Here is a 27,902-nt window from a genome sequence, read left to right on the forward strand (position 1 = left end):
GCTTGCTGAAGGCTCTGAGTCGTTACTGAGTCAGGGGTCAACAGCGCGAGCTTTCCTGGCTGTAGCATCTGCCTGAACAGGTAAAAAGATGTAAAACCGAGAAGGGGGAATGCAATGAACGCAGGAAGTGAAAGCGAGTTCTGCCTCTCAGAGGCTGACAGTGAGTCATCGAAATGTTAGGCCACATTGATGTTCACCACAGTTTTTGATCCTTGAACTGAACGATAACATTTGTACCAAAGCATGATCGAATTTTCACAGGGTTTGTTTTTAAGTTGCAGGAGGAGTCTGTTTAAAAAGCCCAGGAATATTTGGTGAAGGTTTTCTTCAAAATGCCAAGTAAAGTTCGGTCGGAGTGTCAGCTACTCTTTAAGACAAGGCGGCTTGAGTTTCTCGCTGTAGGAATGCACATAATATTCTGCACTGGTTTTAAGAGGGCAGTACGGTGGCACAGTGATTAGCACTGCTGCTTCACAGCGCCAGGGACCCAGATCCAATTCTGGCCTTGGGTCACTGTCTGTGTAGAGTTTGCACATTCTCCCTGTGTCTGAGTGGGTTTTCTCCAGGTGTTCTAGTTTCCTCCCACAATCCAAAAGATGCGTGGGTTTGACTGATTGGTCATGAGAAGTTGCCCCTTAGTGTTGGAGACTAGCTAGGGTAAGTATGTGGGGTTACACGAAATAGGGCCTGGGTGGTCTTGTGGCTGGTGTAGAACATAGAACATAGAACATAGAACACTACAGCACAAACAGGCCCTTCGGCCCACGAGTTGTGCCGATCACATCAACACCTACCAACCTACAGACCTATCTATAACCCTCAATCTCATTAAACCCCATATACTCATCCAGAAGTCTTTTAAAAGACCCCAGCGAGTTCGCCTCCACCACCACTGACGGCAGCCGATTCCATTCACTCACCACCCTCTGAGTGAAAAACTTACCCCTAACATCACTTCTGAACCTCCCTCCCCGCACCTTAAATCTGTGTCCTCTCGTAGCAACCATTTCAACCAGGGGAAATAGCCTCTGAGAGTCCACCCTATCTATTCCTCTCAACATTTTGTAAACTTCTATCAGGTCGCCTCTCAACCTTCGTCTCTCCAGGGAAAAGAGTCCCAGTTCCCTCAACCTAACTTCATAAGGCATGCCTCCCAGTCCAGGCAACATCCTTGTAAATCTCCTCTGTACCCTCTCAATAGCTTCTACATCTTTCCTATAGTGAGGCGACCAGAACTGCGCACAATACTCTAAATGAGGCCTGACAAGGGTCTTATAAAGTTGCAGCATTACCTCCCGACTCCTAAACTCAATCCCTCGATTAATGAAGGCCAGTACACCATTCGCCTTCTTGACCACCTCCTCCACCTGCGAGGCCAATTTAAGAGTCCTGTGGACCTGGACCCCAAGATCCATCTGCTCCTCAACACTACCAAGACTCCTGCCCTTGATAGTGTACTCGTTCATCCCGTTGGTTCTGCCAAAATGGACGACTACACATTTATCTGCGTTGAAGTCCATCTGCCACTTCTCCACCCAGTCCTGCATCCTATCTATGTCCTGCTGCAACTTTTGCCATCCTTCCAGACCATCCACAACACCACCGACCTTCGTGTCATCAGCGAACTTACTTACCCATCCCTCCACTTCCTCATCCAGGTCATTTATGAAAATGACAAACAACAAGGGTCCCAGAACAGATCCTTGAGGCACTCCGCTGGTGACTCGATGGGCAAATTTCCTCCTTCTGCGTGGTAGGGATTCTACGATTCGGGGGCAAGGCGGGGGAATGGGACACGGTGAAATACTCTTTCAGTGAGTCAGTGCTGACTTGATGGGCCGAGTGGCTTCCTTCTGCGCTGTAAAGATGTTGGGTGAGATGTTCTGGCCCTTCTTGCCCATTGGGATCTTCCAGTCTCGCCACGGATTCCCCAGCCGCGAGGGTGTGATCTTTGACAGCAGGGGGACTGGAAGATCTTGCCACCAGCCTATGGTGGTCTGAGTCCACTGCTGCAAAACATGCCACCGGGGCAGAGAGGGGGGGGGGTTAGTCCCACCTTCTGTGATTCGGCAAGGTCCTGTTACCAAGAGCAATCCATTGATAAAGGTGTACTCAGTCTGAGTTACACCTGGCCACAGAGTCTCTGTAACCCTGGGGTCAATCCAAACTCTACCGTAACCAATACCGAGGGTTGAATCTTTGTACAGGAGATGGCGCAGGTCTGAAAGTACCAATGCTGGCTGGCATATTAGTTGCAGGATGCCAATACAGCCACAGGCCACCCTGTAGAGGGAATCCCTACACAGTCATGGCCTGGTTGTATTTCCTGCTTCTTTAATAACATTTTTAGTAAGTGTCTCAGAGGGCACCTTCTTGTTAGATCAGAACTGTTACGGCGCAGAAGGAGGCCATCCAGCACCCACCCATGTCAACATCCCCGAATCCACCTGCCTCCTCCCTATAACCCTATACATTCTTCCCTTTCCCGATAACAATCTAATTATCTCTCGAAAGCCTGGATTGAATTTGCTTCCGCCGCACTCTCAGGCCATGCACTGCAGGAGTTAACCATTCGCTGTGTTCAAATAAGCTTTTTCTCGGATCGCTTTTACATCTTTTGCCTATTATTTTCAATCCGTGCCCTGTCACTGGACAAGTTCCTCCTTATGTCCAAATGCCTCAAGATTTTGAACACCTCTATCAGAGCTCCCCTCAGCCGTCTCTTCTCCAAAGAAAACCATCCTAATTTCTCCAGTCTACAGAACTGAAGTCCCTCATCCCTGGAATCATTCTTGTGAGTCTTGCCTGCCCTCTCTGCAATGTGTTCAATTCCTGCATAGGAGTGCGGATCCCGGAACTGGGCCCAATCCAGCTGTGACTGAACCAATGTCCTAGACAAATCCAACATTGCCTCCTTGTCCTTCTCGATTACCTACACTGCGCTGGGTGGGCCTCTGAAGCTGGAAGGCCTCTGATTTGAGTTTTGAGAGCCCGCCTACCACCTGTAATCTGTTCTCTTTTCCAACGAAAGTTTCTGAAATCTTAACTTTAATCGTGAGTTCCTGCTCAACTCCTGTTTCCAATTCAGCCCCGAGTCCCGTTATATCCTACTTCACTCGCTGATTCCGATTTGAACTCCTTCACCACCATGGTGGCTGTGTGTCTTCAGCAGCCTGCACCTCCCGGACTCTCTGCTAATCCTCAGGGACCGCAAGAATCATAGAACGCTACAGGGCAGAAAGAGGCCCTTCAGCCCATCGAGTCTGCACCGAACACAATCCCACCCAGGCCCCATATCCCTACACATTATACCCACTAATCCCTCTAACCTACACATCCCTGGACACTAAGGGGCAATTTCTTAGCATGGCCAATCAACCTAACCCACACATCTTTGGACTGTGGGAGGAAACCGGAGTACCTGGAGGGAACCCATGCAGACATGGGGAGAATGTGCAAACTCCACACAGTCAGTGACCCGAGCCGGGAATCGAACCCAGGACCCCGGAGCCGTGAAGCAGCAGTGCTAACCACTGTGCTACCGTGCCACCCAGAAGAAGGCAATTCACCAACGCCTTCTCAAGGGCAACTCGAGATGGGCAATAAATGCTGGCCAGCCAGCGGTGCCCATGCCCCATAAATCTCACTCTCTTGATTTCAGACATTCCATAAAACCAGCTTCTTTGATCAAACAGATAGTTCATTCTGACTCCATGTCAAATTTTGTTTCATGACTTCCCTGTGAAGCATCTTGGGATATCCTGTACATTAAATGCACTATATGAATGCAAGTTGTTGTTATTTAGTAAAGGGGTGGCACGGTGACACGGTGGCACAGTGGTTAGCACAGCTGCCTCACAGCGCCAGGGACCCAGGTTCAATTCCCGGCTCAGGTCACTGTCTGTGTGGAGTTTGCACATTCTCCCCATGTCAGTGTGGGTTTCCTCTGGGTGCTTTGGTTTCCTCACACGCTCCAAAGATGTGCGGGTTCGATGGATTGGCCATTCTCAATTGCGCCTTAGTATCAGGAGGACTGAGTAAATGGGGGTAGGGCCTGGCTGGGATTGTGGTCGGTGCAAACTCGATGGGCCAAATGGCCTCATTCTGCACTATAGGATTCTACAGCACAATGAGAACAGAGGAAGGAACTACATTAATGGAGATCAAAGAGTGGAAAAAATGAATTATGGGGCCTCAAATAGGTGGATGGCTCTCCTTGGAGTTTCTAAAATAATCATTCACGGGATGTGAGTGTGACTGGCTGGGCCAGCATTTATTTCCCATCCCTAATTGCCCTTGAACTGAGTTGCTTGCTAGCCCATTCTGGAGGGTATTTAAGGGTCAGACACATGGCTGTGGGTGGGGAGTCACGTGTAGGCCTTTACACTGGAGGAAGGCACCCAGAATCCGCAAAACCATCCCGCCACCCCCCCTCACAAAATAAATCACAGATCCCAACCTGAAAGCTCACACACTGCACCACAATATCATTGGTGAAGCAGAGGGGTTTTTCTTCTTACCACAATTGTTTCATGCTCGTGAGTAGATTTTCAATTCCAAACTTTGGAATTGTTGGATTCACATTTCACCGTCTGCTGTAGTGGGATTCGAATCTGGGTGCCCAGATCATTACCCTGGGTCAGTGGATTGCTAGTTGGTGACACCACCTCCTGGCAGTGATGATCCTGGTGTGTGGCACTGAGTTCATTCAGGGAATTGAGCTTACCAGCTTGTTGTAGCCTGGGGCCATGGATGGTAGATTGAACGTAGAACATTACAGCGTTGTACAGGCCCTTCAGCTCTCGATGTTGCGCCGACCAGTGGAACCAATCTAATGACCCTCTAACCTAAACCATTCCAATGTTATCCATATGTCTATCCACTGTCCATCTGAACGCCCTTAAAGTTGGCGGATCCACAACTGCTGCAGGCAGGGCATTCCACGCCCTTACTACCCTCTGAGTAAAGAACCTACCTCTGACATCCGTCCTATAATTACCCCCTTAATTTAAAGCTATGTCCCCTCGTGTTAGCCATCACCATCCGAGGAAAAAGGCTCTCACTATCCACCCTATCTAACCCTCTGATCATCTTGTATGCCTCAATTAGGTCACCACTCAACCTTCTTCTTTCTAACGAAAATAACCCCAAGTCCCTCAGCCTTTCCTCATAAGACCTTCCCACCATACCAACATCCTGCTAAACCTCCTCTGCACCCTTTCCAATGCAAACTGGGCTCTGATGTTCTTCCCTTCATGTGGCCGATCAGGAATCTCCCCTGATCTTATAGCCCGCCAGTTGTTGGTGTTGGAAGGATTTACAGGTTGATGCTCACCCTGAACTTTTGGCTCAGAGGCAGGGATAGCACCCATTGATATCGGATATCAGGGGGACGTATTGTACACAGAGGGTGGTGGGGATCTGGAATGCACTGCCAAGCAGGATAGTGGAGGCGGACACGCTGGCGTCGTTTAAGACTTATCTGAATAGTCACATGAGCAGACTGGGAATGGAGGGATACAGAAGAATGGTCTAGTTGGATCAATGAGCGGTGCAGGCTTGGAGGGCCGAAGGGCCTGTTTCCTGTATTGTTCTTTGTTCTATTGCACGACAATTTCATCGATTGATGAGTTAAAGAGGGATGTAAATAAAAAACTCACAACATAAACAAGGCGGTTGTAATGGGAGATGGGTTGAAAGAAGGAGAACCCATGGCGAAGACACTGAATTTTAAAAATGAATTGAGGTCAATTTTCTCGATCAATACATTGCAAAGCTGTCGATGACCTAGGCCAGTGAATTTCATAGTGGGGCTTGCAACCCTCGGGTGTGTCGTGGGATGTTAGAAAATGAGCCACCAAAATTGGTTTCACAAAGATTGCCTGAGCTTTTTTACTCTGGGTAAGTCAAATACATATTGGCCAGAACTCTTTCACCTCGCTTGCCCAGAATCAGAGCAGGCGAGGGTCCCACAACAGAAATCTCTGTTGACCTCGGGAGAAAATTTCTGGTCTTGCCCAAGCAAGGCCGTAAACTCCCATTCATTCCCTCTGCAGCTCACAGGGTGACCACATGAGGCAATAAACAGGTCAGAGTGAGCAACTGGTGCCAACTTTGAGTTCGAAAACCCAGAGTCAGTGATTGACTTGAAGCTGACTTCTGCTGCGGAGACTGAGCTGCTGCACCTGAACTGTGATAGCATGCTAAAAAACATGCCACAGCTCCATGAGGTTGTCAACATTGTGAATTATTATATCCCAGGAGTATCCAGTGCTAAGTAAAGTAAGCATCTTGTTGCTATTGCCCATCGTGACAATCTACAGTGTGGGGTGGGGTTTTCTGTATGGACCACCCTGAAAAGAAGGCAAAGGAACTGGCTGAACTCTGTTGCCCCCTCATCCTGCGAATCTGCTTGGAGTGAGATGGTGAGGGCCAAGCTGTCACATTAAGTAAGTGAATGTGGCATGCATTGGGCTGCATGGTGGTGCACTGCTGCCAAACAGCACCCAGGGATCTGGGTTCAATTCCTGTCTTGGGTCACTGTCTGTGCGGAGTCTGCATGTTCTCCCCATGTCTGCGTGGGTTTCTTCCCAGTGCTCCAATTCCCTCCCAGAGTCCAAAGATGTGCGAGTTAGATGGATTGGCCGTGCTAAATTGCCCCTTAGTGTCAGGTGGACTAACTAGGGTAATTTCATAGGGATAGGGCCTGGGTGGGATTGTGGTCGGTGCAGACTCAATGGGCCAAATGGCCTCCTTCTGCACCGTAGGGATTCTATGCAGATGTGTAACAGTGGAATAGAGATGAAATATCATTTTTAATGACACTGCCTTTAGATTGCACCTACAATTAGATTTATAGTTAGCTAATTATTATTAGGTCGCATGGGTGAACCATTTGGTAAAATGGGTGGCCTAATAAAACTGAAAGTATGGCTCAGACCATACTTGGAATAAGCAATGAGTCAGAATTAACTAACAATCAGACAGGAAAGAAATCTTTGGAACAGTGACAGCGGAATTTGACAGGAGGTTCGAGCAGGAGATTCTTAAACCAAGATTTGAAATTTTGAGAAGGGTGAAGAGAAATAACTCTCTGAGGCTGGTGTCCCTTCATTAATTTACATAGCACCACTCTGACAGGCACTTCCTCATACAAGGTATAATCCCGGGACGCCAGTAACCCAGGCACTCCACATTATGTACATGTGCAGGGCTCTCTGATTGTACAGACCATTGCTGCCTTAACAGTGAGCTCATATTCTAAGAGGTCCACGTTGTTGGCTCTGTTAAAGTCATTCCATAAATTGATGAGAAATACAGCGAGCCCAAGCTGTTACTGGGTAAACCTTCAGGCAACTAGTGCAAGGTAGAACAGGCATAATTGATACAATACAAAGCCAGTACTTTCCCCTAAAAGACTCAATCAGATCACACCAGTCAACAGAAACAAACTAACAGGGTGGCACAGTGGTTAGCACTGTTCCCTTACAACACCAGGGACCCGGGTTCCTGAGAGAGTGGGGGTCAATGGGTGCTATTCGGATTGGCGGGTGGTGACTAGTGGAGTGCCCCAGGGGTCGGTGCTGGGGCCTCAGCTATTTACCATTTATATAGATGATCTGGAGGAGGGAACCGAGTGTATGGTGTCGAAATTTGCTGATGACACCAAGATTGGTGGAATGGCAAATTGCACGGAGGGTGTGGAGAGTCTGCAGAAGGATCTAGATAGGCTGGGCGAATGGGCCAGGAAATGGCAAATGGAATTTAATGTTGGCAAGTGCGAGGTGGTCCACTTTGGTAGGAATAATGGTAGGAAGGACTATTACTTACATGGCGAAAAACTGCAGCATGCGACGGTGCAGAGGGACCTTGGGGTCCTTGTGCATGAGTCGCAAAAACCCAGCTTGCAGGTGCAGCAGGTGGTCAGGAAGGCGAATGGGATGCTGGCCTTCATAGCGAGGGGGATTGAATATAAAAGTAGGGAGGTCTTGCTGCAGCTGTATAGGGCATTGGTGAGGCCGCAGCTGGAGTACTGTGTGCAGTTTTGGTCACCGCGCTTACGCAAGGATATTTTGGCCTTGGAGGGAGTGCAGAGGAGGTTTACTAGGCTGATGCCAGAGTTGAGGGGGTTGAACTATGAGGAGAGGCTGAATAAACTAGGCTTGTACTCGTTAGAGTTTAGAAGAATGAGGGGAGATCTCATTGAGACATATAAGATGATGAATGGGATGGATAGGATAGAGGTGGAGAGACTCTTCCTGCTCAGAAAGGACAGTAGGACTAGGGGGCACAGCCTCAAGATAAAGGGGGGGCGGTTTAGAACGGAGTTGAGGAGGAACTTCTTCACTCAAAGGGTGGTGAATCTCTGGAATTCTCTGCCCGTTGAAGTGGTGGAGGCTGCCTCGCTAAATATATTTAAGACGCGGGTTGATAGGTTTTTGATAGGCAAGGGGATTAAGGGTTATGGGGAGAGGACGGGAATGTGGAACTGAGACAAAGAACATAGAACAAAGAACAACCCAGCACAGGAAACAGGCCCTTCGGCCCAACGAGCCCGCGCCGCCGCATCACCCTACACCTATTCTACCCTGCGTGTCTACGAATGGAACCCCTAACTTAGCCAGATTCAGGGGAGAATAGTGTCAATTTGGTAAAACCAGTCAGCCTAAGAGCACATCTTTGGGGTGTGGGAGGAAACCGGAGCGCCCGGAGGAAACCCACGCAACCACAGGGAGAATACGCAAACTCCCACAGACACAGGCCCAAATCCATGTATCTGCACAGCTAGCAGTGCTAGTCACTGAGCTGTTGCAGCGCCCGTCTACCGGTCCAGGATCAAGCACACACACCGACACGAAGTACTAGGCCACTCCCGGAACCTCCAAGAGCAGCCTAAGCACAACCCACCGTGTGCATGCCCCTCGTTTGACAATGAGGTGGACCTCCACCTGCGGAATAAAAAGACAAAAACGTTAATTTACAAATCTGCATTTCCGGTGTCTCCCGAGGTTCTGACCTTATTTAATAGCCCCTACTATAACCCTCCATTCTCGTTTCACTCATGTCTGTCTAACTGAACCTTAAACAAGTCCAACGTTCCTGCCTCCACCACCCTACTCGGTAGCGCGTTCCATACCCCCACAACTCTCTGCGTAAAGAACCTTCCTCTCACTTCCAAATTATACCTCTCCCCCCTCACCCTTAAATCATGACCTCTCGTATTTGTACCCAGTCTAGGGAGCAGTCTCTCACTATTGACTCTATCTATTCCCTTCAGTATCTTGTATACCTCTATCATGTCACCCCTCAATCTCCGTCTTTCCAAAGAGAACAGTCCCAGTTTCTCCAACCTCTCCTCGTAACCCAGCCCCTCCATGCCAGGCAACATCCTGGTAAACCTCCTCTGAACCCTCTCCAGAGCCTCCACGTCCTTCCGGTAGTAAGGTGACCAGAACTGGACGCAGTACTCCAAATGCGGTCTAACCAACGTTCTGTATAACTGAAGCATTAGACGGCAGCTTTTATACTCTATACCCCTTCCTATAAAGGCTAACATCCCATAAGCCTTCCTAACAACGTTCTCCACTTGTGACGCAACCTTCATGGATTTGTGAACCTGCACTCCCAGGTCCCTCTGTATTTCTATACTCCTAATCTGTCTACCTTTAATCACATAGCTCCTCTCTGCATTATTCCTTACAAAATGCATCACCTCGCATTTGTCAGGATTAAATGCCATCTGCCACCTATCTGCCCAGTGCACCAACCTATCTATATCCTGTTGTATCACTTGACATTCCACTTCAGTACCTGCCAACCCTGCCATCTTGGTGTCATCAGCAAACTTGCCGATCACACCACCTACGCTCATTTATGTATACTACAAAGAGGAGAGGTCCCAGTACTGAGCCCTGCGGCACACCACTGGTCACTGGCCTCCAGTCCGAAAAGGTCCCCTCCACAACTACCCTCTGTCTCCTATTACCCAGCCAGTTCTCAATCCACCTAGCTACCTGACCTCGTATCCCATGCACGACACGACACGACAGATCAGCCATGATCTTATTGAATGGCGGGGCAGGCTCGAGGGGCTATATGGCCTACTCCTGCTCCTATTTTTTATGTTCTTATGGGTTCGATTGCTAGCCTCAGGTGACTCTCTGTGCTGAGTCTTCACTTTCTCCCTGTGTCTGTGTGGGTTTCCTCCGGGTGCTCCAGTTTCCTTCTGAAAGAAGTGCTGGTCAGGTGCTAAATTCTCCCTCAGTGTACCCGAACAGAAGCTACAGTGTGGTGACTAAGAGACCTTCACAGTAACTTCACTGCAGTGTTAATGTAAGCCTACTTGTGACACTAAACTAAACTAAAAGACTTTCCAAAAGCAGGGAGAATCGTCAAAAGCACTAAAACCAGAAGTAATTAAGAGCGTAAACAGGGAGCCTGGAAATGATTTGCTGGACACGTCAGGAATCTTGAGTCTTTAAAATATCTTGAGAAAGAAAATGGCAACAAAAAAGATTTGGGTTCCTTAATGACTGATGCAGCAGAGAATATAATTAACAGCAAGAAATGGTGGCCTATTACATGGGTATTCACGCGGAGACTGAGGGAAAAATACCAGTGAACACAGGAGAGCCTGAAAATGTGTCAAGGGAAAAATTCTGAGTTAAAGTTAATTAAATGGTAATGAAGAAAATAATGAAAGTTAGAAGTCACATGTTGCCAGGAATGATGGTTTATCCTTTTCCCCCCAGCCAGTGCAAACAAGTCCCCCAGACCTCACAGAGAATCTAAAAAATGTAGGTGTGGAAATAACTAAAGGAAAAAATACTGGAAAATCTCGGCAGGTCTGGCAACATCTGTAAGGAGAGAGAAGGGTTGAGGTTTCGAATCCAGATGACCCTTTGTGAAAGACCCTTTGTGGAATAAGAGATGTGTCAGTCATGATATTCTGACGATTTCCATCAGGAAGTTGTAGCAAGTCACCAATCTGACATTATTTACGGAGGGAGAGAGAGCAGGTTGTAGGAACTGGTACATTAAGGGTTAACCTGAGACTGAGCAGAGTACCGCCCACTGGTGATGTAAGAAGACACCTGATCCAAAGCTTACATCGACAGTGTGGTGTCAGGAATGGTAACAGGTAAGGACGTGCTCCAGAGAGCCCCCTCTATAACCTCGACTGTAAATACACACACAGCTCAGTTAATAAAGGCTTCCAGGTGACTTCTAATGGAGTGTAAACAGCAAACATCGCAGGTAGCAACAACCCAAAGCGCCATTTACTCCAATATTTAGGCAGGGGAAGTTGCCAGGGGACAAGGACTGAATCTTAAACTCAGAAATAGATGTTTTGGGGTTGGCTGAAATGTGCAGAGTTTAAAAATCTCAACCTTGGCCGAGGTGTAGCAATTCACTCCCAGTCATGTTGGCTATTTGGATACTATTGATGAAACTGGGAGCTTCGCCTGCCTTCCAGCTTTAATTTGGATTTTGCAGGTGTCAGGGCAATTCAGGAGGGGTGAGGGTAGCTTTGGGTAACTGCTTCCTCCTCTGATCCTCCACAAATCTGAATCCCACTCTCCATGTGGACTCCCTGCGTCTGGGATTAGATCCTGTCCTTCTCCATTGGACGGGAGTTCAGGCTCCGAAAGGGACCAGCTATCAGAACCCCTTCCTCGCATTTTCACCAACAGTGGGAGGCCGGATCCTGTGGCCTGCTCCAAAAGGCTCCCCCAAAGGCACAGGAAGACAACCAAGCTGACTCCCAGGCACCTGTCAAAGCAAAACTTTGTGCGCTGTGGAGGAACAGCACAGCAAGCGGGCTAACACTGACTTCTGCGTTTCCATATAGAAACTTTCTCACCCACTCTGTTCCCAGGGTGATGGGAGAGGTAGGGGGTCAGGGTGATGCGAGGGAGAGGAGTTCGGTTTTTATTCATTCAAGGAATGAGGACGTTGCAGGCCAGGCCAGCATTTTTTACCCATCCCTAATTGCCCTTGGGAAGATAATGTTGAGCTACTGGAAATCCATGAATCATAGATACACCCACAGTGCTGAAACGGAGGGAGTTCCGGGATCTGGACCCAGCGAAGGAATAGCGATATATTTCCAAATCAGGATGTTGGGTGGCTTGGAGGGGAACCTCCAGGTAGTGGAGATCCCATGTGTCTGCTGCTGTTGTCCTTCTAGATGGTAGAGGCCATAGGTTCGGAAGGAGCCAGAATAACAAAAGTATCATTATGTTTGCAAGTAGAATTTCTTTTCTATGTGATTTAGTGTTCCCGAAAGAAGAGCGAGCTGTTAATTAAGAATAGGTGTTTCCTGCTTTACTTGTAGGTGTCTCATTCCACAGGGCACTATGTCTGGTAGAAAGATCACACAAACAGTGCTGGCCATTGAGCAGTTGGAAGGTGTAGGTGCTCGAGTTCGAAGGAGTATCGGAAGGCGGGAGGTAAGTCCCACTCTTCAGCTTGTAGCAAATCAAAGGATAGGCGACTGGAGTCCAATTCTTTATCGAATATCTTCAATTTTAACAATCTGCCTCTAATACACAATTCACGGCTGCAGATTGCATTTTGACGCTGAGCTGCCCTTTCACCCTTTGAGGAACTGACTTAAATCCAGCGCTAACTGGTGGAATTAAAGTCCACGTTTTTGACGACTGTTCAGTTATTAAGTGAACAGTTTAGACTGGTGCAGTTTGCTCTCTCTATAATTCAGCGGCAAATTGTTGGGCTCGGGTCAAAACCACAGCTGGGGAATGTTGACCTCAAACAACAGATGTGTTCTTTTGTGGGCATGTCAAGCTTCCCTGCTCTGGTATTCCAGATTGGGAACTCAGGCACATGTTCCCAAACTTTAAACAGACAGATAGACTGTCCAGCCTCCTCATTTGTCCTCCTAGCTCACCGGGAATGGAAGGCACACCCACGAGGTTGGCAACTGGGGCCTTTTGTGGGTCCTCTGATGTCAGAGATTCAGAGCTGACTTCACTCGGACCTTTCCCCAGCATCTGCTTTCGAATCCAAGATCCTGTTGTCCTGATAAGGGATTGGAAGTCAGGCTGACTTTGTACCCTATCCGCCGCAGACCACAGAGGGTTGCTGAGGACAAGGGCAGACCCCTCTGGTCACCCTGACTCAAATTGGTTATTAAATCCTAATGGCCATTCCCCAGTGGATCCAGTGCCAGGAATGGAAACTGAGCCTTAAGCGGGAACAATAACAGGCTGTTATATTCAGCACCTTGTAAATCAGTCAGCACTAGTTGTAGGGTGAAGAGAAACCCCCTCAATTATGAAATTCCAGAACATGCTGCTTTGCACCCACTTCTCTTTACCCGCTGCCATATCTAAGAACTTGCTGGGTTTGCATATTAATGGCCCATTAAACAGAATATTAAGACAGAGCTTCTTTGTCTAAGTATCTTTATAATGACGTAGTAATGGTTCATTCAGTCCCAGTTGACCTTCTTGGCTCAGAGTTACTCTTCTGGGGTTTCACTTCTTCAAGCAATGAATTCCTTTCAGTGCTTTTAAAAATGTGACATCTTTAACTCTTTTCTTTTTTGCCTTCCCTTCTGTCGCTTTCCCTCTTCCTTTCTAATCCAATCTTATTTCCTTCTCTTTGGGTTGGATTTTGCCTGGAGTCGGGGTGGGAGGTGGGAGGCCGAGTGAAATGGAGGCTTTGGGAAGGGCGCTCCATCACCATGGTGGGAGCCTGAGCAACATGGCTGCTGTTGACTGAACGTGTGCCAACTATCAGCCATCCCACCCTGCTCCTGGCAGCATTTTGCCAATTTTGAACCATCCTGCTGCATTAGCAGACTGCCAGGTACACCTTGGCAGCCTCCCAGTCAGTTTTGTGCGTCAATGGATGACCCCAGTATACCCCCTCTAGAGGGTGCACCCCCCCCCAGTTGCCTAAGCCTCACTGCTTAGCTTAACCCAACATAATTAAAAAGAACTTACCCTAACATTGAAAGGGGTGCCTCAGCGTGGAACCTGCAGCCTCAGCAATGGTTCCCTCCATCGGTGGGCTGGCAACTCTGAAGACAGGCCGCCCTGCTCATCATCATCAACCATCACCCCGGCCTGCACATCACAACAGCACATCCCATAATATAGCCCTCGCATAACCGTGGGCTCCCTTGTCAATCAAAAAACCTGTCCAACTCAAGGCTTGTTGAGTAGATTCAATGATCCAGCCCCACTTGATGAAGGAGCAGCGCTCCGACAGCTCACAATTCCAAATAAACCTGTTAGACTTTAACCTGGAGTTGTGAGACTTCTTCCTCTGCTCTCTGGGGTAGCAAATTCCTAAATTGATGCCTATTTAAATACTGCTCACAATGTTTGCGAGCTTGCAGAATTCAGGGTACAGCTTTCTGCTTTGTTAACTTTCTTGTTAATTCTGCGCGCATGACGACAGCCTCAACCGGGATCTTGAGTTCATGTCACACTATCTGTAACCCCCACCATCTGTCCTGGGCTTGCAAAATCCTGCTAACTGTCCTAGCTTGAGACAATTCACGCCTCTTTAATCTGTGATTCTCCCTCTCTCCTTTCACATTGTCTGTACCTGCGAACACTCGATTACTTGCAAAGACTCGCATCCCAACTTTATCTCACAGTTGAGTGTATGCCGTGTTTTTGAACCAACTCTCCACTCACCTGCTGAAGGGGCAGCGTTCCAAAGGCTCGTGTTACTAAATAAACCTGTTGGATTTTAACCTGGTGTTGTGAGACTTCTCACCATGCCCACCCCAGTCCAATGCCGGCATCTTCACATCTTTGTTAACTTTGCACAGACTGACTTCGCAGTCAGTCCACTAATGTATGAGGTGATTGTACTAACACTCCTAATGATTGAACAATTCATTCCCTGCTCAGTTTAAACATCGAACATCATTATATCACGTGTGTGCTTCCACAGTATTGCTAAACAGTCCTTATTATTGGCAGCTAAATAATCTGGACCCATTCTTGATGCTGGATGAATTTAAAGTTTCCAAACCTGCAGGATTTCCCGACCACCCTCACAGAGGATTTGAAACTGTAAGTGAATCATTCTTTTCCTATCTATGTGTTTTTCGTTAATATAATAGAATTATAGGAAGGCATTCAGCCCATCGTATCCTGTGCTGTCTCATTGAATGGGCTAATCCCAATCCTTTGCTTTTTCCTCTGCAATCCCTGCTGCCATCAGACTTTTGAATGGACCAACCTTGTATTAAGTTGATCTTTCTCTACACTCTAGCTATGACTGTAGCACTACATTCTGCACTCTCTCCTTCTCAATGAATGGTGTGCTTTGTCTGTATAGTGCGCAAGGAACAATACTCTTCATTGTATACCAAAACATGCGACAATAATAAATCAAATCAAATCTTTTCCTCCAATTTTTATGTCTTTTGAAACTTATATTGAACTTGTTCCTACCTACCTCTCAAGAGAATGAAGTCGAAATCACACCAGGCTGGGTAAAAGAAAATATTTTCACATGTTGGCTCAGGTGACTTTAGCAATTCCCTTCGATCTGTTCCTCTGGTTATGAACCCTTCTGCCCCTGGAAACAGTTTCTCCTTATTCATTCGATCGAAACCCTTCAAGATTTTGAACACATACATCAGATATCCCCATGGCATTCACTTCTCCAAAGACAACAGCCCCCGTTATCCCTCCACGTAACTAAAATCCTTCATACGAACGTAAGAATTAGGAGCAAGATTAGGCCATTCAGCCCATCGAGCCTGTTCCTGAATTTGGCACAATCATGGTTGATCTTGGGCTTCAACCATTTTCCCGCCTGTTCCCCCTATCCCTCTAATTCACCGACAGATCAAAATTCTCTCAACTGCAGCCTTAAGTATATTCAAAGGTGAAGCATCACAACCCTCGGGGCTAGAGAATTCACAAGTGAAGAAATTTCTCCTCATCTCAGTCCTAAATGATCAGCCCCTTATCCTAAGACTGTGCCCCATGTTTAGCTTCCCCGATGAATAGAAACAATCTTTCAATGTCTACTCTATCAAACCTGTTCAGAATTTTGTAGGTTTCAATCAAGTTCAATTCAATCTTCCAAACTCCAGCCAACGTACCTTACCCAGCCTCTCATCAAAGGACAACCCCATCATGCCAGATTCCAATCTACTGGAAATTCACTGTACCTTCTCCAATGCAAGTATATCCTTGATTTGATTTGATTTATTATTGTCACATGTATTATCATACAGTGAAAAGTATTGTTTCTTGCATGCTGTACAGCTAAAGCGTACCGTACATAGAGAAGGAAATGAGAGAGTGCAGAATGTAGTGTTACAGTCGTAGCTAGGGTGTAGAGAAAAATCAACTTAATGCAAGGTAAGTCCATTCAAAGGTCTGACAGTATCAGGGAAGAAGCTGTTCTTGAGTCGGCTGGTACCTGACCTCAGACTTTTGTATCTTTTTCCCGACAGAAGTAGGTGGAAGAGAGAATATCCAGGGTCGTAGGCGCCCTTAATTATGCTGGCTGTTTTGTCGAGGGAACAGCAAGTGTTATCAGGGTCAATGGATGGGAGGCTGGTTTGCGCGATGGATTGGGCTATATTCACGACCTTTTGTAGTTCCTTGTGGTCTTGGGCAGAGCAGGAGCCCATACCAAGCTGTGATACAACCAAAAAGAATACTTTTCATGATGCATCAGTAAAAGTTAGTGACAGTCATAACTGACATGCCAAATTTCTGTAGACTTCTGAGAAAGTAGAGGCGTTGGTGGGCTTTCTTAACTATAGTGTCAGCATGGGGGGGACCAGGACAGGTTGTGGGTGATCTGGACACCTAAAAACTTGAAGCTCTCGACCCTTTCTACTTCATCCCCGTTGATGGAGACAGCGGCGCGTTCTCTTCTACGCTTCCTGAAGTCAGTGACAATCTCACTCATTTTATTGACATTGAGGAAGAGATTATTGTTGCCGCACCAGTTCACCAGATTCTCTATCTCATTCCTGTACTCTGTCTCATCATTGTTGAGATCTGACCCACTACAGTCGTGTCATCAGCAAATTGAAAATTGAGTTGGAGGGGAATTTGGCCACACAGCCATAGGTGTACAAGGAGTATAGTAGGGGACTGAGAACGCAACCTTGTGGGGCACCGGTGTTGAGGATGATCGTGGAGGAGGTGTTGTTGCCTATCCTTACTGATTGTGGTCTGTGAGTTAGGAAGTTCAGAATCCAGTCACAGAGGGAGGTGCCAAGGCCCAGACCACGGGAGTTTGGAGATGAGTTTAATGGGAATAATAGTCAGCTGAGGTAATAGGAGTCTGACAGGAGCCAACGAGGGGCATACTCGCGGTGGGTCGCGCGATGGTTGCTCTTGGATGTTGCTTCAAGAGTTGCCTAGTGCTTCACACTGTTAGTGTACGCTTAATCTGGACAAATTGACGGGCAACATGTCAGCTCAGTGACTATCACTGTCTGCTGTACAGTTACAGGGACCCGGGTGGGATCTCTGGCTTGGATCAATGTCTGTGGGAGTTTGCACATTCTCCCCGTGCTTGCGTAGGTTTTCTCCGGGTGCTCCGGTTTCTTCCCAAATCCCAAAAACGTGCTTTTTAGGTTGATTGGTGTCAATAAATTGTCCCTGAATTGGATCTCCCTCAATCTGGCGTACATACAATACCCTAAATTTGCACCCCTTTATTGTGGAGTTCCACTAGAGGTAGACAAAAATCGTCAACGATCCATGAAAGTCTTCAATAAGGCACTCATTGAGTGTTACAATGGGCAGCGCAGGCTTGTAGGGCCAAGGGGCCTATTTCCTGTGCTGTGCTGTTGTTTGTTCTTTGATACAGGTTTCCTTGTAATCTAAGTGTTTCGGGGTTTCTTCCATAAATATAGAAACCAAGTCTGCACACACTATTCCAGACATGGTCGCAATGTTATTTGTCCACTCCCGTCACCCAAACCATGAGGTTTTTGAATAGCTGACACTGATTCTGGATCTGTCCCTGTTTCTGAAGCCAGGAGTCCCCTGTGATTGTGGCTGTTCACTCCAACACCCTCAACATTGACAGGACCAACCCTGCCCTTTAGGCTCCCCTCTTTCACCTCTCCATTCCTGCTTGACACTGCTCCCCCTCCATCCTGTAGAGGGCCGCCATACTCAAGATGCTAAGCCTTTCCCTCCCCAGCACCTCCCTGCACCCAAACAACCCCTCTGCCCACCTTCCCTTCCCTCCTCCTCACCTTGCTGCACCCAAAGACTCCCCTCCACCCACCCTCCATCGTCTCCTCTGCAACTACCTGCACCCGAACGCTCCCCTTAATCTACCCTCCCTTCCCTCCTCCATCCCTACCTGCACCAAACATCTCCTCCATCCATCATCCCTTCCCTCCTCTGCACTCACTAGCACCCAACTACCTGAATTCCCACATACGGTTCCTTAGTTCACAGAGTTTCAATGGATAATAGCTGATCTTACACACAGCTGCACACAGCTGGCTGCTGTTACACACCCTGGGCGTCTCCAGATTCTCGCAGTCTCCTGAATTTATGCTGAGGGTTGGGCTTTATTAAAGCCTATTTCGTTCTAATGAGTATTCATGGCAGGCAAAAGTATTACAATCATGGACCTGCCTCAGGCTAGCGTGAGGTTGTAAATATGCCACTGACTTTATCTCGCACCTCAACTCACCATCAGGAATATCACATCCCACCTAATTAATCCACACCACACGCTATGATCACCTTCCTTGTAGGTTCCCCCCAACACAGAGCGTGAATTATGCCTGAAACTTCTCTCCATCATACTGGTCTATGTTAGTAATGAAGAATATTATAAACATATATACGATTGGAAGGGTTTAAGCCAGTGTGGGTGACCCAATGGCTTCAAGACATGAAAGCTGACACGAACAGATGTGGTATTCAGAATGTGAGCTGACTCATTCCTGTTATAAATGTGGGTCTAACATGTTGTCTTAATTGGCTCCATTCTGATTACAGAGACATGCCGCAGTAATGAGTGTGCTGTTTGAGGGATCCTGTGTACGCTTAGCCCTGCTTGCTCCAGTCCATGCAAGGACTTCATTTTAAGATCTTTCCGCCTCTGTACAATTTAAATGCCAGACTGCTAAGCTGAACAATTGTGCCTAACTTGACCACATGTGGAATCAGAAGGCATGATGGGTTAGCTAAGAACTGACTGCATTCCTGAAGGGTAAACAGTGCGGGCGAACAATAGTTTCCCATCACAGCAGCTGGGAGGATTGTTTTCTTAGATAGAAACAGCCTGTGAAAAACACCTCCAATAACTTGATAAGGGTTGAAATATATTTTGATTTTACACTTTGTGTGTGTTCAGTTCTTAGATTTAGCTCTTTCAGTATTTTTTTTTGTAGAGGGCTTGGTCGCGAAGCTAGTTAACTTTTTGCTTCTGTAATGTTAATTCTTTCGGTTCTTCTCAGTAAAAGAAAACCATTTTAAAACTCATACCAGTTGCTGCCCTCTCGTTCTCCCTGTGTCTACATGGGTTTCCTTCAGGTAGCCCAATTTCCTCCCATAGTCCAAAAGATGTGCTGTTTAAGTGCATTGGCCATGCTAAATTTTCCCTACGTGTACCCAAACAGGTGCCGGAGTGTGGGAGTTTCACAGTAACTTCATTGCAGCGTTAGTGTAAGCCTACTTGTGACACTAATAATTAATAAATAAGTCATTACAGGTGATTCTCTAACTAAGGTTAGATGGACAAGAATGGAAGCAGGTGAGAGCAGTCTCTACCAGCACAGTGCAGGTGGAGATGAGTTGGAGGAGGGTAGTGTGGGCAAGGGTTGCAGGCAGGTTGAGAAGGATAAGGAAGGAAAGTCCACCTCAGGTGAACCTTAGTTCTGTGCAGTCACAGAGGATAACCATTTGCGACTTCGATAGTGTGGCAAGAGCAGAACCCGATCAGAGGGACTCCATCATGGATTTCTGGGAAAAATGGGAACTGAGTTTTGGAGGTGACAACACGTAAGAACTTAAGAAATAGGAGCAGGAGTAGGCCATCCAGCCCTTCGAGCTTGCCCCGCCATTCAATAAGATCATGGCTGATCTGAAGTGGATCAGTTCCACTTACCCGCTTGCTCCCCATAACTCTTAATCCCCTTATCAATCAGAAATCTATCTACCTGTGACTTAAACATATTCAACGAGGTAGCCTCCACCACTTCAATGGGCAGAGAATTCCAGAGATTCACCACCCTTTGAGTGAAGAAATTCCTCCTCAACTCTGTTCTAAACTGTTCCCCCCCCCCTTATCTTGAGGCTGTGCCCTCTAGTTCTGGTTTCCTTTCTAAGCAGGAAGAATCTCTCTACCTCTACCCTATCTAGCCCCTTCATTATCTTGTAAGTCTCTATCAGATCCCACCTCAGCCTTCTAAACTCCAACGAGTACAGGCCCAACTTTCTCTCCCTCTCTCCCTCCTTCTCTCTTCTTCTCTCTCTCTCCCTCTCTCTCTTTTCCTTTCTCTCTCTCTTTAACTCTCACATCCTCTCTCTCTCCCTCAATGCTCATCCAAGAACTTGGGAGAGGAGAAGGAGTCGGGAATGGGAATGGCAGATATTAAGGCTGGAGGGATGAAGGGTGAGTTTTGAGTGGGGTGATGAATGGTAGATTTGAAGGAAAAGTGGATGGGCAAGGATCTGATCACTAATGAATGTCCTGCACTGAGTCTAAGGGGTATGGTACAATAGTGCTGCTACTGACATCCTGGGCCACCTCCAGCCACATCTTCTTGGTGGTGGTGGTGGGTTCCATTCTCTCTTTCCCCGGAATAGAAACTCCCTCCATTTCCTCACATCTTCCAGCGATTCATCGAGGCTTAGCCTCTGCCAATCTATAATTACACTTGAGTTTCCTTTCTCCCAGTCCCCAAAGCCCTTCAACCCACAAAAATTGGAGTTAGAGCATGTCGGATAACATGGGCATCTCTGACTTCACACTCACCTCACACCCGGAAGGAAAATGGTGAAGAGGAGGCTGAGTTGAGAAGTGAGGGAGAGACATGCTGAGCTTACCTTTGGGTTTTCTGTTTCCCCCTGAATCTGCTCCCAAGGGCATTCAACTCAAGGCCTTAAATATTTGGTTTAAAATGAGTCATCAAACACATTGAGGAGGGTTCTCCAGTCTCGACCACCGCAGGATCCATTGCAGGCGAGAATGGAAAATTTGGCCAAAACTCCATTTACTCTGAGCGGCACCGGAATCCAGCGGCAACGCAAGATTTTTGGCCATTGTACACGTTTCTGAATCAGCATCTGAAATGTTTGACTGTAAAATGACAAAACCAATTCCATTCCCAGTTTGAGCAGAGTGATGGGATCAAAGGGTGGAAGGTACCTCAGTATCAGTCTGGTCAGCTTGTGATTGTGTTTTGAAGGTCACCTACATTTTGAGTGGAAGTTTCGATCATGAGGACTTTTGTGGCCATAAGGGAACGATCAATCCAGGGGATTTACAGGTAAATAAATTGCCTGTTTTGTTGTCATATGATTGAAGTTTACTATCTGAAGCACAAATGGAGAACCCTGCAATTAATGATGGAGGTTAGACAAAATAAGAGAGAAATGGTTTAAATTGTTAATAAAATGCATTTTAATCTTGCATATGATGCTAGGATTTTCCTCCAAGTGTTTAATTATTTTTGTTATTCTTATGGGGACTGCCATCAAAATTACATAACATTAATTGATCAGAAATCTGTAGAACACAGTCAGTAACACACATTAACATGCCTGTGTCACATTCTGGATCAATAACTCATTGTTTAATATTGTGTCAAATCCTAGTTCAGTAAGAGTCTCCTTAACATCCTCGTAAGACCCTAAGACACAGAAGCAAAATTAGGCCATTCAGTCCATCAACTCAGCTCCGCCATTCAATCATGGCTGATATCTTTGTCATCCCCATTCTCCTGCCTTTTCCCCATAACCCGTGATCCCCTTATTAATCAAGAACCTATCTATCTCTGTCTTAAAGACACTGAATGATCTGGCCGCCACAGCCTTCTGCGGCAAAGAGTTCCCAGATTCACCACTCTCTGGCTGAAGAAATTCCTCCTCATCTCTGTTTTACAGGATCGCCCCTTTAGCCTGAGGTGGTGCCCTCTGGTTCTAATGTAAACACCCTCTCCACGTTCACTCTATCCAGGATTTGCAGTATCCTGTACGATTCAATAACATCCCCCCCTCATCCTCATACTCCAAATGGCATCTGATCAGTGTCACATTCAGGATCGGTAACATGCTGCTAACACAATTGTGGTAAGCAGTCTCACAACACCAGGGTAAAGTCCAACAGGTTTACTTGGTAGCACTAGCTTTCGGAGCCTTGAGCCCCTTCATCAGGTGAGTGATGGAGTGAAGATAAGTCATCACTCACCTGATGAAGGAGATTGAGGCTCCGAAAGCTAGTGCTGCCAAATAAACCCGTTGGACTTTAACCTGGTGTTGTGAGACTGCTTATTGTGCTTACCCCAGTCCAATGCCGGCATCTCCATTTCATAATGTAATCGTATCCAGTTCTGCACGATTAACATACTTCTAACATATCCATGTGCTATTCTGGATTAATAGTGTTCTGTTCAACATTCTTGTGTTACGTTCTGAGCTAGTGATAAGTTTTAATGCTGAGGCTGAAACTGAATCACTCTCTATATCTCTAATGATGTTATTAGTAGTTTCATAGAACATAACAGCACAGTACAGGCCCTTTGGCCCTCGATGTTGCGCCGACCAGTGGAACCAATCTAATGACCCTCTAACCTAAACTATTCCAATGTTATCCATATGCCTATCCACTGACCATTTGAACGCCCTTAAAGTTCACAACTGCTGCAGGCAGGGCATTCCACACCCTTACTACCCTCTGAGTAAAGAACCTACCTCTGACATCCGTCCTATAATTACCACCCCTTAATTTAAAGCTATGTCCCCTTGTGTTAGCCATCACCATCCGAGGTAAAAGGCTCTCACTGTCCACCCTATCCAATCCTTTGATCATCTTGTACGCCTCAATCAGGTCATCTCGTAACCTTCTTCTCTCCAATGAAAATAACCTCAAGTCCCTCAGCCTTTCCTCATAAGACCTTCCCACCATACTAGGCAACATCCTGGTAAACCTCCTCTGCACCCTTTCCAATGCCTCCACATCTTTCTTATAATGCGGTGACCAGAACTGTACACAATACTCCAAGTGCGGCCGCACCAGAGTTTTGTACAATTGTAACATGACCTCATACCTCCGAAATTCAATCCCTCTACCAATAAAAGCTAACACACCGTACACCTTCTTAACAACCTTATCAACCTGGGACAACCTTATCAACCTGGGTTGAGTATCAGGTTCAGTATCTGTTCCTGTAAGTATATTTCTCTGAACAGCTGAAATATAAGCTATGCAACATCGTCATAAACAGTTGACTGATATGATAACCACCCATCCTGGAATATTCTGATTCCCTTTTCCCTCCAAACTGAAACCAATAGCAAATTGCTTCAACATTTAAACATACCATGTTTCCATCAAAGATGGAGCCAGGCGTAGGAGCTTTCGTAGACAAAGCGAAAACATATAGTGAATTTCTCAAACAGATAGATATCGGGGTTAACTCTTGAGAAATCAACCAACAAAATCAGGGTGGACGAAGGGTTGTAGTGGAGTTCTCAGTGTTGGGACCCTTTTCCTGATGTATATTAATGACTTAGAACTTGGTAGGCAAGGCACAATTTCAAAATTTGCAGATGATATGAAACTTGGAAGCATTACAAATTGTGAGGATAGTGTAGAAATGTAGATAGTGGAATGGGCAGACACGTGTCTGATGAAGTTCATCACAGAGAAAATGTGAACTGATTCATTTTAAATCGGAAGAACATGGAGGGACAATGGCCGCAATTCTCCCATCAGCGGGAACATTTGTACATTTCCCGCTGGCGGTGGCCAAAATGGGATTTAACCACTTTACGAAATTTTAAATCACACTGAGCCTGTGCGTGAAACTCCCGAATTGGTCATCAGCTTGCATTCAACAGCTCTGACAAAGGGTCATCCACACTCGAAACATTGAGTCTATTCTCTCTCCACAGATGCTGTCAGACCTGCTGAGATTTTCTAGCATTTTCTGTGTTTGTTTGACAGTCAACACGTCCTGTATTTCTTTCTCTCGGAATAGATAAAGGATATCACAGTCTCACAGGAAACATTTCACCTAAAATCTTTTGTAAATTACTATACAGTAAATGGCAGAACCCTTCTGAGTACTGATAGGCAGAGGGATCTGGGTGTACAGATACACAGGTCACTGAAAGTGGCAACGCAGGTGGAGAAGGTAGTCAAGAAGGCATACGGCATGCTTGCCTTCATCAGCTGGGGCACTGAGTTTAAAAATTCTCAAGTCATGCTGCAGCTTTATAGAACTTTAGTTAGGCCGCACTTGGAATATAGTGTTCAATTCTGGTCACCACACTACCAGAAGGACGTGGAAGCTTTGGAAAGTCTGTTCCTGTGCTGTAATTTTCTTTGTTCTTTTATCTTTTGTGAGATCAATCTTTTGGAGTTATAACTTGTGGATTTACCTCTGACAGTCCTGACTGCAGCAAGAACCCAGAAAACAAAAATCACTGGAGGCTGTAGCTGAACACTTCCCCACAAATTCAGTTCCTCACAAGACTAATTAAATATTCCACGCAATGTCCATTTAAAATATGTGACATAACAGCATCAAACCAGCACTTTTTCCCATGACAACTGCATCTCAGTGGTTCTATCTTACACACATACCCATGATAATAGAATGAGATTGTACCCGGTGCAGAAGTATCAGGGTGGTGCGGTATACTAGGGTTTTGAGTTTGTATACAATAAAGCAGAGAGAGATATAGATTAGCACATATAAAGCTTCATGAGTTTCCAATCCCAATCTAATCATTAGAACACAAATGCTCCCCACACAAGGAGAGGAAGTTACCCCAATACTAGCCCTTGTATACCTCCTAGAAGCAGCTGCCCACCATCTCACTCATAGCCGCTGAAAATGATGAGAAAATCATCATAAAAAGACTTGCATTCTTGCAATCACCTTATCATGTCCTCATGACTTGCCAGAGTGCCAACATCTGCTTTCTAGCAAGGGTCAGAGACTTTTAAAAAGACTGCAGTATTTTACAAAAGTGGGGCCAGACAGAATGGATGTGGCGAAAAGAGGAAGCACTTCGGGCTTAATGATGTGTGAACTGATTGTATCAACAATGAACTGTTTGATCTGCCCTGAAGTTGTCAATTAGAAAAGCTTCCAGCAGCTAATGTTCCTTGCGCAGACAAACCTCAAATCCCCTCTTTGATCTGCCCTGGAGCTGTCAATCAAAGCAGTTCTAAGAGGTTTCAGAGCTGCTTTGAGTGAGAAAGGAGGATCTCCCTCATGAAATTGAATGCTCCTGTCACTCAACACAGTTCTAAGAGGCTTCAGAATAGTCAGGGCTTTTCTAATGGAGCTGCTGTGAACTTGAAGGCTTCCAGGTGCTTAGGGGGCATGGATTTTAATCAGCCCAGACCAAAGATTTTACAGAACACAGACAATAATAAAGATTTTTTTTTACCAGAAAGGTGCCTGAAATCACCATACTAACAGTGATTTCCACATTTTCCGGGACAATAAGGAGGAGTCCAGCCATCTCAAGATAGAGTCCACCCCTTCCCCCCCATGCCCGAGCCCCCCCCCCACAATCCCCAAGTCTCTTGAAGGACCCCCACCCTCTGCATCCTGGCAACAGCAGAGACTCTGGGGGCAGTGCCCACCCCTTGCTCCCCCTTGGAGTCCACCGTACCTGGTATACGCTTTTCAGGACCAGGACTAAATGGTGCCTCTGTGGCATCGCGCTGGGGGGGGAGGGGGAGAGCAGCCTAGGAGACTGTTGAATCAGACTCCAGCCTGGTAATTCCATTATATGTGTTTAAGTCAGGTTCTCGCCCGCTCTGGATGAGAACCTAATCAGGCCAGGCGCAGCGAGTTGGGAGCTGCACAATGGGTTTGACATCCTGTTTTGGCCCTCAATAGGCAATTGGGAGGCGGGCTAGCAGTTCCGGAGAATCACCCTCAATATAATCTAAAGGCTACAACTCTCAGAGCGGTGCAGGAGCAGAGGACCTGGGTGCGCGTACATGCATAAATCATTGATTGACAGAATGGTTAATAAAGGATGCAGTGCGCCGGACTATATTCATGGGAGCATAGAGTTCAAAGTCAAGGAGGTCATGTTGAACTTGTTTTAGACACCAGTTCACTCACCGCTGGAATGTTGGCATCCAGTTCTGGCAGTCACACTCCAGGCATTGGAGAGAGTGCAGAAAAGGTTCACGAGAATGGATCCAGAGATGAGGAATTCAGATAAATGGGAGAACACTCCAACAAAAGAAAAATGCAACAATACATGATAAATACATGATAAACAATACATGATACATAATAAACTGAATCCCACCAGAAATGTTGAAATAACTGGGTGAATTAGATGAGGCAGCAGAAAAGGTGTACGATTTATAGTTAAAAATATAATCGCACATCCCTTCTCCCCACGATATACTCCTGTCTACCTTTACTTTGTTCTGTCCATTGATATTTGAAAGGTAGAACAGTCCCCCCATGGTGATCAGTATAATAGCTTGTGTTGCAAAGATAAACCTGTCTATGCAAAGCCTTTGGGATATTTTGCAACACTTTGCAGCATTGTGACAGCCACTGAAGAGTGAGTAGAGAGGGATCACTGGGTAACTTTCGTATAACTGTTTGTTTGACAGTGGATGACTGCTGGTCGGGGTGTGGTCCACTGCGAGATGCCATCATCCGATGAGCCTGCGCAAGGACTCCAGCTTTGGGTCAATTTGAAAAGCTCGAAGAAAATGGTGGCACCTCGGTACCAGGAACTGCTGAGTAACACCATTCCCAAACCCAGCAGGGATGGCGTGACTGTGGCTGTCATCTCGGGAGAGGCCCTAGGAAGCAAGGTAAAATTTTGAACTGAAGGTACGCAGAGATTAATGCACATCAGCACGATCGCACAGGATCAGACGTCAATCCTTTAGGACTGTGATGGAGCAAAATTTGGACGGCAGGGCAGCACACTGGTTAATGTTGCTGTCTCACAGCACCAGGGACCCAGGCTCAATTCCAGCCTCAGGTGCCTACGTGGAGTTTGCACATTCTCCCCATGTCTGCGTGTAGTTTCCTCCAGCTTCTTCCCACAGTCCAAAGATGTGCGGGTCGGAGGATTAGCAGGGTACATCTGTGGGGTTACGGGGATAGGACCTGGGTGGGGATTGTTGTTGGCGCAGGTGTGATGGGCTGAATGGCCTCCTTCTGCACTGAATCTAAATTGATTCTAAATTACTTCACTCAAAGGGTTTTGAGTTTTTGAAATCCTCTAACTTAAGAGGGGCTGTGGATGCTCCAGGGTTGAATATATTTAAGGGCTGGAACAGGCAGAATTTTGGTCTCTTGGGGAATTAAGGGAACTGAGTGGGAAAATGGAGTTGAATCCACTATGATTGTATAGAATGGCAGGGCAGGTTCGATGGGCTGTGTGGTGTAATCCTGCTCCCATTTATTATCCTCTCATTATTATTGATCTACCCTGGAGCAGGACATTGTCCCCTTCTTCCCTTTCTCTTAAGACTGCCCACTCTCGGTCAGTTTCATTGATATGACCATGAAAGATGGCATTGGTCCTGAACAGAAAGGTACATTGACCAATTACAAAAGCGCATCCTTCATTCATAGAATTCCGACAGTGTAGAAGGAGGCCATTCAGCCCATCGAGTCTGCAGCGGCTCTCTGAAAGGGCACCAGATCCTATCCCAATAACTCAATGTATTCCCGTATCCATTGG

The 27,902-nt window shown here is 46.5% G+C and overlaps 1 protein-coding gene across 1 annotated transcript in view; it reads left to right on the forward strand.

Annotated features, from left to right (window-relative positions):
• Positions 1–2: 2 nt before the first annotated feature.
• The window catches only part of pir (pirin), a 76,981-nt gene continuing 49,081 nt past the window's right edge, over positions 3–27,902 (forward strand). Inside the window, exons 1-5 of the mRNA XM_080203319.1 lie at positions 3–80; positions 12,338–12,452; positions 14,964–15,056; positions 21,401–21,481; positions 26,815–27,021. Of these exons, the coding sequence (XP_080059445.1) occupies positions 12,360–12,452; positions 14,964–15,056; positions 21,401–21,481; positions 26,815–27,021 (474 nt within the window). The 5' untranslated portion in view covers positions 3–80; positions 12,338–12,359. The remainder of the gene's footprint in view (positions 81–12,337; positions 12,453–14,963; positions 15,057–21,400; positions 21,482–26,814; positions 27,022–27,902) is intronic.

This window comes from Carcharhinus amblyrhynchos, chromosome 15, assembly GCF_965287045.1.
Source record: "Carcharhinus amblyrhynchos chromosome 15, sCarAmb.v2.hapA, whole genome shotgun sequence".
In the NCBI taxonomy this organism is placed as follows: domain Eukaryota; kingdom Metazoa; phylum Chordata; class Chondrichthyes; order Carcharhiniformes; family Carcharhinidae; genus Carcharhinus; species Carcharhinus amblyrhynchos.